The sequence below is a fragment of the Gambusia affinis genome, linkage group LG12 (genome assembly GCF_019740435.1).
Source record: "Gambusia affinis linkage group LG12, SWU_Gaff_1.0, whole genome shotgun sequence".
Taxonomy (NCBI): domain Eukaryota; kingdom Metazoa; phylum Chordata; class Actinopteri; order Cyprinodontiformes; family Poeciliidae; genus Gambusia; species Gambusia affinis.
In genome coordinates this window covers 8,744,245-8,756,354 of record NC_057879.1, presented here as the reverse complement: position 1 = coordinate 8,756,354, position 12,110 = coordinate 8,744,245, and the positions used below count along the sequence as shown (strand labels likewise).

The following is a 12,110-nucleotide window of genomic DNA, read 5'->3' as shown; positions in this document are numbered from 1 at the left end:
CAAACTGGATTTTGGGCTCTTCTTATGAATCTGAACTATCCGTAAACTTAAACAGGTAAAAGCGCATCAATTCTAACAATCTTATTTTCATGAGTAATCCACAAACCACCCAGTTTTATTCTAGCATAATCTTTTAAACCTGCAGGATCAAATTTCTAGTGACCGCAGAATCGCTACAGATTTTCCTGTCTGTCTCAAGCAAAGACCTGAAAGGAGTTTTGAATTCATGCCAACATAAAAAAAAAAAAATGTAAGTACTTTAATAATTAATGGTTGTTTTACCCCAGGCCAGATCAGTCTCGGACCCAGCTGATGGTCTGCCTTTGACATCACATCATTAAGTATTCCTTCAGAAGATGAAAAGTTGTCAGGCATTTCTTGAAACTTTTATTTATGCTTTAACTGTTTTGGTTGTTGCGCCTAATTTTAATTTCTTTTTAATCATCCTAAAGTTGGTGTTCTGCGGGATTCTGTTCTTAGCCCATTTGTCAAAAGTATGTTGTTCTTGCTTTCATCCATTAATGGATGTTAAACAAGATACTAAACTGTTCAACAGATTCACGTTGTCTAACTTTTTAGTTGGATCGTAACTCTTCCAGTGAGATGAGCAAGCGTGGCAGAAAATCTGAATGCTCATCATTGTTATTTCGCACTTTATTACTTTATATAGCAAGTAGGCAATGTGGTGGGGATAACAGTATGACAGTTTCCTGTTTCCTGCCAACTCTCCTTAAATCATTTACAATCCACCACATATATTACAGAATCATCTAGAGGTCTCCTCTGTATAAGATATTGGTACTTGTAGAACAAAAATAGAAACAAAGGTCTGCAAAACAGATCCAAATTCTCTCTTTCCATCCAACTCTCCTTCCATCTTCATGGAACAGCACAGATCATCAGTGAGCCGGAGCGTCGTTGCTCACTTGGAGTGTTTCGCCATCAGTTCAGGTGGCACTGCAGTGGGCTCAGAAGATCACTTAACTTATCTGGCCTGCAGCATACACCCCGGACCTCCCGACGCTGTGCTGCACATCAGTCGGCAGCGTTCAGACACAGAACCTCTGCCAAGTGCTGTGCACCCTCGTGAGCAGTCTTGATGGAAACGATTGAAAACACACTACAGCTAAACTGGGGCGGTAATATTGCAATGTGCCAGGGGCTGGAGAACCCTAATACTCTGTTGCACTTTTAAGCTGCATCCATTTCCATCCTCCTTTGTTTTTTTCTGATCGCTCCTTTTATTATCGGCAGAATGGACCTGGAAAGTAATTGCTTTACACCGTCATATTTAAAAATTGTGAACATAATTTAGACGCCTGACGTGTCACTAAAATTTGAAAATAAATTAGACACGCTGAATTTTTTGAATATCCTTTCATGTCTGTTCCGCTTTATAAAAATATGAATAAAGAAAATGTTAAAGGTATGATGTAAAATTGCCTCTTTTTTTATCTTTATATCATGCTGTAATGTTATTCCCTCATCAAAAACATACCTTGAGTGTTGCCTTGATTCTTTCATGCATGTTGGAGAAATCCTTTAATCTCCCGTGGCAACCATTCAAAAACGTTTAGTGGCACCAAGTGTCACCTTCGAGGATGAAGCTCTTCCTCGGAGTTGCAGTTTCCAGGCTTCTGAGATTTTGTTTCACAGAGCAACCAAACCCCACAACTCCCTCATTCAGCTTCCTCAGACTAGCCAGCAACAATTAGCAAACACCTGGTGGAACTGCACACCTGCTGTGCTCATTATACGAGCCACTTCTCAGTTCAACGCTGGTTAATAGAGGAACGGTATTGTGAAGATGTCCTGAAGGCAGAGTGTTGGAAGGCGCAGGACTGTCCAATTTCAAGGCTTTAAATTACAAAGTCAATTTTCTTTTAAGTCATATTTGATATAGCATTTCTACAACAACATAAGGTAACTGGATTTGCTATAAAATGATTCTACGTGGCTGGGAAACAGACAATGTTGCTCCATCAACAGAGCTCCTATTTTTACTCTTTCTGTATACCCAGATCCTCACTGAAGGGATAAAGATGATTTTCACTTTCATTAGCTGTTAGCATGGTAGTTTGGTGCTTTGAAGGACACAACAAGGCACTTTGAGGGGGTCAGGTGTACAGCTTAGGGTTAGCTAAGTAGTTCAGTCTAATGTTGAAGCATGGATTTAGGCTTTTTCCAGATCTCAATGAGATTGAATAAATTAATTGCACTGATTTTATTTCATATCCTACTGTCCAAAAGTTCAAATTGTTCGTCTATTATTTCCATCCACACACATCCATCCATTTATTTGCCTGTTAAATCATCCAAAAGCACTTTCATGTCCAGAAAGTTGGGACAGGGAAAGTCTGAAAATGTGTGGTGAATGGTAGCCATGGTGATTGTCACTACTTCAGTTTATTTACGACCTGTTGGGTCTCTAAAGCGGATCTCGATGTATAATTTAGCTTGAAGTGGGGAATCAGAACAATAAAATCCAAGTGGCTGCATTCCTTTCTTTCAGACGAATGGTTTTTGATATATTTCCACCTTGATTCTTGGGCTGCTGCAGCTCATTGTTGCTTTTGAAGAGGTTGATTGTGTTGCTGTCGCAAATGTCGCCGAGGAGTTCAAGTGTTCGTGTGTTGTCGCACCACAAAGCATTTAAACCATGCTTACACCCACTTTACACGTACCCGTTCCTCTCCGTCTCAGCCATTTTAAGCCGCCGCTTTCTCACCTACACAAAAACATCCAAATTGTGTTTCCTGCACCTCTCCCTCCCTCCCTCCCTCCTGAACAAGCACATTGACAAACAAACGCTGTTCCACCGCCACCTCCTTCCCTCTCAAAGCCTCCAAGCAGAAACAATCCTGGTGAATTTAAGTCTGGCCCTTCATCTCCGCCCAGAAAGTTGCACAGCTTTATATATAAATATATATATATATATTTATTTATTTTATTTTTTTCACAATTTGCTCCAGCTGGAAGCTGGCAGAGTGTCACCCCGCTGCTGTGAATTATCGGGTACAAGCTGCATTTGGCTGCTTACGAAAAGTGTTGTTGCACGCACATGCATTTATGCACACAAACAGAGTGCAACTGCACGGCACATCTGAGAAGATATGCCTGTCACACACATTTGCTTAGGCACGCTGCTGTATTCTGTTTTGTAGTTTGGGGAGTTAAGAACGTATCACACAGGCCGACAAACAGCAGAGGCACATTGTTTGTCTTGTGTCTCTTTCAGTTTGCTCTGTGCTGCCTCTAATTCTGTTTATCGTCTCTCTTCATACTTACAATTGGAACGATCTGTCCAAAGCTTTTCTCTTTTTTGTTGTTTTTTTTTTTGTTTTGTTTTTATATGCAGCTTTCCATCTCACTGCTTTCCCATTTACTAAGCCAGTGCCTGCCCTAATTTCCAACATTCTCAGATCAGTGGGAGCTCATGATTATGCTCCATAACCATGTAATGTTCATCTCAGCCAGGCACGTTTAGAAGGTTAGGCATGATTTGCCCTCCTTTTTTTGTCTGCTAAATAATGGAGCGTGTACGTTGATGTCCCCTTTTTCCCCTCTTTGTGGCTGCATGAGTGATCCACTAGCTCCATCTAGTGGCTGCGTGTCGACGCATTTCTCACTGACTGAGCTCAATGGGGTTACATTTATGGTACTCCCATAAGGATGGAGGAGAGCAGAGTTCAGCCGGGGAAAAAAGAAGGAGCTTCGGCGGTGTCAAGCGGGGCACTTAGATTAAAAAAAACCGGCATTAAAAAAATGAGCTTGATGGTGTCGAGGGCTGAAGTCACGGCGCTTTGATCTGAAAGATGAATGGTGATTTAAGGAGTCGATGTTTCACAAAGAGGCCTGATGAAATGCAGTATAACGAGGCTCCGTGAGGCTGCAACAGGCAGGAAATGAGGGCTTTTGCTCCAAAAGGTGGTAATATATTCGCAGAAACATTTGAGGATTACGTGCTTAAACGCGTCTTTATCCTCTCCCTTCAATGTGTTTCTCTTCTCTCCTCTTCTCTCATACAAATTTATGGGAACTTGAAAGCATATTTTTGTAAACAGAAGGACTGACTTGAGTCACTGAGTGGCGGATGAGCAGGAGATGGATCTCATCGCCGAGTGTGGGTGGAATGGGTGGATAGAGTGGTATTATAGGAATCTAAATAGCTCCAAGCTCCATCTGCTGCATACCATAGAGCTGATGAGTCATTTGGCCTGATACAACTTGGGTCAAAAGAGCCCCGAATTCCCAACTTTATACCCACACACACTGAAACGCTCAGATAAACAAAAACCTGCTCACGATGCGAGTTAGTTCTGTGGGTTCGGTTTGCCGACGCTCATCAGGTATGAGATGGTCTTAAAGGTCGTGTTTACCAGGATAAACCTACATTTCTATACTACAATCAACAAACTGTGATTAGGCATGAATTAGTTAAAGTTATTGCCACAGCTATCAGTTCATGTTTAAACTTTGTAAGGTCAACAAAACTTTTTCAAACTTTTTCAAATCTAATTGGTCACAATATCTAAACAGATTATCTGTAATCAGTGTTTAACCGATTACAGATAAATGGTTAACACAGATTGCGTGAGCATTTAGTTTGGAGATTAAACTTTTTTTTCCCCCTTTAATTATGCTAATCAGATGGTTGCACAGTGGTGCAGTTGTAAACACTGTTGCTTTGCTTCAAGAAGGTTGCGGGTTTGATTCCTGGTCTTTCTGCATGAAATTGAATGAAAGGTTGGGCTGGCTTCCTCTCAAAGTCCAAAAACATTTCTGTTGGTTGGTTAGTGTCTCTAAAGTGCCCTGAGGTATTATGTGTGTATTTACATGGCTGTTACTCTACAAGGACAAGCAGGCTGAGGCAAAAGACTGATGGCTGTTTATTTGTGGTAAAGCCCTTTAAAATGAAAATACAAATCATAATGCATTATGGAGATTTTCTTTGTTAATAAAAGCAACAACAGGCCAAGTGCTGTTGAGCATCCTTTATTTTACTGCCTTAAAACTGGCAAGTGAATGTTTGAGAGGCTAATAGAAATATTAAAAATTGTTGTGCAGCACACAGAAAAGGAATGAGATTAGCTACTGTTTAGCAAACATGGGTTGTATTACTAAAAGGTCAAACTAGGAGAACCATATTGAGGTGTTGTTTTTTCCTTTCCATTTCCTTTTGTCACGTTTTTGGTGAGACATTGACTTTGTCAGTCCTTTAAATGCATTTATTCTCCTCTTTGTGGGCTATTGTCTTATCATTTCTCTTCAAACCAATATACAGCTTGTATCAAAAAAAGCACTTGTCAGCTCATGTAGTGTTGAATCTGACAGCTGCTTAGTTGCTTTGATTCATGTGTGAACGCAGCTTCCAGTTTAAAGAGACCTGAAGCTCTTCTGAAGGACAACAAACAAAGAAGAGAGACTTTGTAGCATGCAAAAAGCAGAGAAAGTCGTGGAAAATGTCTCTACTGTATTTAAGTCGAGTCAATATTTAGACTAAACCATTTAAGCTATTCAGAGGGGTACTTACATTGTCCTGTTGCACTACCAAAGTGTGCTTGAGTTTAACATTGCCAACTGATGGATTATTTGAATTAAGTCTAGTGGTACAGGTCCTGAATCAACAATGCAATCCCAGCAATTCAAAAAAAATAAAAAATTTTAAATTTCTGGAAAAAAAAAATTCAGATTTTTGTTTTCTGAAATGCATTCAATTTTGTTACTTCGCCTTCTTATAATTCATCTATGAACTATACTTACCTTAACTGAGGCACCTTCAGTGTTTTTAGATGTTCTGGGTTTTTCTGTAACCTTGATGATTTCATTTATTACTGTGGAGAGAATAATTAAATTCTGTGTTTTCCTTCTGTCTCTTTTGGCTAGTTGCTAAGCTAAATCTGAAGGAAATGACATGTTAGGAAATGCAAATGAGAGCTATGCTTACAGGAAGTGACACACTAGAGAACGCCCTGTTTGGGATGTAGCTTAGATAGAGGCTAACAAACTCAAGATCACAAATTCTTCTTCGGTGCCATTTTGTCTGTTACCTGCAAAAGGTAGCATGAGAAATGGACCAGCTGCGTTTTGGTATTAATAAATGGAATCCATGAATTCAACTCACTGACTCTTTTTCAATCTCATACGTCAAGAACTCAGCATGGAGAATGGATGATTCTCCACATTACGCAATTTTAACAACTGGACAGCCATATTTTCACATGGGGACAGATTGTTATTCCATCAAGAAATTAAATAAGTTAAAATAATGTAGTATTCGCTCGGGTTACCTTTAATATGCAAATGTCTGAAGCATAAAAATACAAAGTCTGTAAGGAGGCAAATAATTTTTTTTCCCAGGAATGTGATCGTCATAAAAGTGTGAAAAATGGGAATTGAATCAATTCTGCCAATTTCAAAAATGAACTTAAACTTAGGCTTATATCTAAGTTACACAAGCTAAGTCGCTCCTAAACAAATATCAGAGTAAAGGAACTGGTAGTCCTGCCAATAGTTCATGCACCTACGCTGCACAATACAACCTTCACTTTCAGGTACAAGTAGAGTTATGTTTTTCCCTGTTGGCGATGAGCTCATCCCTGCATTTAAAGGTCAAGCATGTATTTCCTCATAATCATTCCAGTCTGTAGCTTTTGTGATAGTAGTCATTGTTGAGACGAAGTCCACTGAGAGGTGCCCATATTTCAGGTAATGAATCCAGGTAATGTTTCATTTTCGACAAGCTTTATCACCCAATTCATAATTCATAAAACAGTCGCAGTGAGTAAGGAGAAACTTTAATGCTCTTTTTGTGCCCATCTTTTATTTTACTCCACAGATTCCCTAAGGGACACATGACTGACCCTAAAAATAATCTACATTTCTAGCAAAGCTGGAAATGGTTTTTCTCTGTGTTGGTGAGTTTTCTGTGCAAAACAATGGCTTGAAAAAGAAACTCTACTACTGCCCTGATTGTTTACAATCCACAGTGGTGTCCTGTTGATCCAAAGTTCAATTTGACATTATTCAAGCCTCTAGCAGAAACTCTAGAGGTCTAAATAAACTCTGTCAAAATACCAGTGGAAATCCAAAAACGTGAAGAGTTGAAACACCAATAAAGACTTCTCAGTTAATTAGTTAGAAGGTTAAAAATGGCATGTGATTTTTAAAAATATAAACATCTATAAACAAATACATATTTTTCCAATCTTTTTATGAATTTTTAAAAAGTTTTATCCTTTGAGTGATCCCTGTTTTATTCGTTTAGTGTCAGCAGCAAACGTCTTGATTGAATGGATATAAATACACATTAAAAGGATGAATAATTTTGAGCTTATCTGTGCCCTATTATTTTCTCATTGCAGCCCAAAGTTGGAACACTCCATGACCAAAACCTGAAATCAAATCAAACAAGAAAACTTGAGATACTTTTTGGCTCATGTTTTCTCTTTTTTAAACAGCCTATTGATTGCATCAAATAGAGCTGGCAATGGATTAATAAAACAAATTGTCTATTATTTCTGGGAGCAACATCCTTACTAAGTTCCACTGTGTTAAAAAAAAAGAATACTAAATAGCATTTATATAGGTACTTTATATATCAGATATAAAGCTGAGCTCAATTTTCCATTTGTAGCAAAGTGAATTTGACCCAAATGCAATGCTTTGAAAAATTATTCATGTCCCTTAAACTTAAAAACACAATTTTTTTATGTCTTGTCACAATGAAAGAATTCAACATTTAGTGTTTTTATGTGATATACCGAATCAACACAAAAAACCAACATGGTAATTCAACCTGTTGCATCTTCAGGAATTGTGATGGTAGCGTCATGCTGTGAGGTCGCTTTTCTCAGCAAGGATAGAGAAGCCAAACATTGCAATCGTTGTAACATTTTCCTTTCACTTTTTCCATGTTTACACTGTTTTTGCATTACTACTTCACATAAAAACCTTTTAGACCGTGGATTTTTGTGGGTGTAGCGTGAGAAGTATTAAAAACGCAATAGAAGCTTTTCTAAAAGGCACTAATCTGTGCTTTTCTTGTGTAGTTTCTAATTTCTCAAGTTGCTCAGAGGTGGAGCAAACTTAATGTGATTATTTGCTATCTATGTCGAGTCATCGGGTGTCGCATTGCCAGGCCGCTCATCCATTTTAATATCCCCCAGCAGTCTGAATTGACAGTGAGCACTGCTGAACCAAACCAAAACTAAACTGAACTAATCATTGCCAATTTTCCTTGCCCTACAAGGCTCTCGCCTGGTCTAATAAAACTGCCACATTTAATTTCCGTCTGCCAAAAGGTGGCAAGTGAAGATGGAATGATGAGAGCTGATTACTGGGAAGGGAGCCAGCTTGACAGGGATGGATTAAAGTTTGGCCGGTCAGAGGTGCGAGGGCGCAGACATTCATGGTAATGTTCAATGTTGAATGCAAAGGGTTATTAACGATGTAGCTCTCACAAAACAGTTTTTTTATGTCAATGTTTCAGCTGTTTAAATTCTTAAACGTAACAAAAAGTTCAAAACAGGTTTTCTAAAATATTGCAAAGTTTTTTCCTTTAACTTCAGTCAGATATTTTTACCTTCCCTTTGATTGGCACAGCTCTCCATTTCTCAAAAGCAGAACGTTTTATATATATATATAATCTTCTAAATGAAATGACTCTTCTTGAAGAATATTACTGGATACAAGATGTTTTGATAAGATCCCAGTGGTAATGCCAATAGATATTTATCTCCCTTTATGCTATATTTGACAGAGCTAATGTTGTATTTCTTAGGTTGGCATATGTATGTTTTTCTGCTGATCCCTAGAAACATTCATTTCCCCTCACGGCTCTACAGAAGGGTGTGATTGTTCGTTCATTTTTGTATCAGCAGCTTCTTTCCATGTCCCGATTGTTTACTCCTTCATTTCCATTTCTTGTGTCTTTGACTGATTTCACACAGACTGATTTGTTTCGTCAGGGTTTGGCTTTGCTCTCGGTTCTTGTTCTGAAGGCTGGATATGCTTACTTGAGTTTTGAACTCAGATGAATTTATGACCATGTAGTATGGCAAAGCATGGTTCTTGGTTGTTAGGTTTGATCTGTTCCAACCCATCCATCTATCTGTTGGACATATCCAGTTATTTTCTTAGGGCCACAGGGGGCCGGTCCCTATCTCCAACAGTGATTGGTCGAGAGACGAGGTACACCCTGGACAGATCACCAGTCTGTGATCTGTGATCACAGGGAAACATAGAGACACACAAGACATACAGCATTACACACACACGCCCACACCCGCACACTCACGCACTCACATAAAGATGATTTAGAGGGATCCATTTCCCTGATCGTTATGTTTTTGGACTGTGGCAGGAGGCCAGAATTCAGAAAGAACATGCAAACTCCATGCAGAAAAACCTCTGAGATTTTAATCCACAATGCTACCAACTTTAGCTTTTTTGTTTGTTTGTTTGTTTGTTTGATTTGAAACAAAGATGAAGCAGCTCTGCTCTTTTCTACATTAATAGTTAATAATTTGCCATATAAGTGATCATTACTGGTTTATATTGAAATATTTCATGTGAATGATGCCAATACATCTATATTAACAAAGAATGCCTAAAAGGCTTGACCTGTATTATTTTGACTCACACATTGAATATAAGTTGTATTTGTTTTGTTGTTTTTCTGAAAAGAAATGTAGTTCCTTTTAAAAGGAACTACAAGCATTTCAAGTTGAAATACTTGAGATTCAACAAAGTATTTAAACAGTTCTTTTTGTGCACAAGCACGCTGTGTACACAGGCATGACTGACTGTGGTAAGACCCTCCTCCTGGCTCTGATTGGTTGTTTCTGGGAGCGATGTAGTTCTGCAGATGGCAGTAGGGCCACTGAGAGGACATGGAGAAGTACAGTTTTTTTTCACAGATCATCTGGCTCACATTCTATCAGGACATAGTGACAGTTCTGACAAACAATAATAATCTTTTTTTTTTTTTTATAAAAGAAGCTTCCGAGAAAGAAGCTGGCGCTAAAAAAACACCCCTTCAAACATGACTGAAGATTTCAGCTGCTCACATGGACAAATAAAATGGAGAAAGGCTTTATTGAAGACTTGAGCAAACAAACATTTGGCCATAGTCTAGCATTATTCCTATGATCTTTGTTACTACTAAGTGACATTGTACAAAGAGGATGAAATAATGGTAGAAGAGAAAATACCTTGAAATTCCTCTTAAAATCAAGTCCAAAGGATCTCAGTAACAGACAATGAACCAGATATAATCAAGGATGTAGATCATTTTGGCCCTGGGTGGATTAGAGCAAATTCACCATCATTCATATTTGTGTATCGTAAGTAACAAATCCTTGAAGTTTATATTGCATAAGCATTCCACAGCAAAGCACAGGACTTGGAATCGTAGCCAGTCCCACCTTGATATGACTTTAATTTTAATGAACTCATGTAAAACTAAAACTACTCCATAAAATACCTCCCTTCCTTCTATACAAATGAGAAAATGTCTCTCACTTTATTTGTCCACCTCTTTATTTCCTTGGCTTCCTGTTTTTAAATTAGGCACATTTCAAATTCTTCAGTCTCATTGTAAAAGTGAAAATGTAAGTGAAATATAGGTCTCTGTTAACGGATTGTTAAAAAAGCAAAAAGAGGATATATATCAGCTGTATTTATCATCGTTGGCAGAACAACTGCGATTAGAACGGTTCTCGACAATTATCACAATTGCTCCATCATTTATGGAATATCCTCAGTTGTATGCCTAAATTTCCTTGTTGTCGTCATCTTTTTTTTTTTTTTTTTTTCAAATTTGGAGAACAAAGTCCCTATTAATTTAATTTTCATCTTACTTGTTGGAGAAGAGCTAAATTTAATGTTACTTTTCCCAATGGGTTATAAATTGAAAGGAAAAGCCAGGGTTTTTACTTTGCTGGCTTGTGTTTTATCTTTGTCTGACGTTGGTGCTGGTGTATTTTTGCTGTGTGTGTGTGTGTGTGTCAAACTCTAAACTCAGAGCTAGAGGAAAGGAAAAGAACTAAAATCAATAAAGCAGTCACATCTAGCGCAGTGTAAACATTTCATTGTTCAGCACAGACACAACACAAAGCTCCAATTATTTACACCCCTACTCATGTATTCTGTCTATGATGCAGAAAGAATAAAACACTCCAAAGGAAAGATATGGGAATTTAGGAATATATATATATAAATGCTTTGTAGTTTTGCCACAGTGCTACCGAAAAATATTCCCTCAGTTCTGCTGTATTTTATTCCCGCAGCCCCTAAGCTTTATCCTCAGTCTTCTGCATGAAAATTCTGCCCTTAATCTATATCACCTTGTTGTTTGCACATTCAGGTAACTCCCCTTCAGAGGAGTCCGAGGAGCGGGACAAGGAGCCCAGGACGTTGACTTACCCAGCGTACATTGCCAGCCTTCTGGACACGGGCGCTAAGCGCATGGCAGCCGGTGTCAGGATGGACTGCAACAGCCAGGGCCAGTGCCCACGCTCCTGCCACCTCTGCCACATGAGTCCCAGGGTGGCACAGGGGCGGCAACAGTCTGAGCCCGTCCTCCTGAAGATCACCAAAGCTGCTCCCATCTACGAGTTAGTGTCCAACAACGAGACCTATCAGGTTTGTGGAATGTTGTTGTTTTTTGGGGGGTTTTCTTTCTGATTTTTCACAGCAAAATAGGTCTTTTGCATGTTCAAAAGACCTATTTTGAACAACTTTGATTTTTTCACTAAGTTCAAATTTATTCTCTCCAGAAATTGATTTGTTTCCAGAGTCTAAGAAAATCGCCCTCACGGTCTCCTGCTTTTGTCAAATTGTTGTATTTTCCACTTTGATGTGCAAAGGCGTTTCCACGCCTTTGAATCTGAGCTGGAACTTTATGCCTAAAGACAGCACTTAATAATCCAGGCATGAGGACGGCTGCATTATCATTAAAACCACACTGAGTCCATCAGCTGGCTCCCCGCTATGCAGCCTTCTCTATGTGCATAACAATATGTATGACATCCAAAATCCTTCAGCCCACATTATGAAACACAAAGAACCTACCATGGAAGTATTTCTCTTTCAGTTTCACACCTTGC

At 38.8% G+C, this 12,110-nt stretch overlaps 1 protein-coding gene across 7 annotated transcripts in view; it reads left to right on the top strand.

Moving 5' to 3' along the window:
* The window catches only part of astn1 (astrotactin 1), a 342,774-nt gene that overhangs the window by 280,505 nt on the left and 50,159 nt on the right, over positions 1 to 12,110 (top strand). For all 7 annotated transcript variants that reach the window (XM_044133570.1, XM_044133572.1, XM_044133571.1 and 4 more), the window contains one exon: positions 11,369 to 11,646. In XM_044133570.1, the coding sequence (XP_043989505.1) occupies positions 11,369 to 11,646 (278 nt within the window). The remainder of the gene's footprint in view (positions 1 to 11,368; positions 11,647 to 12,110) is intronic.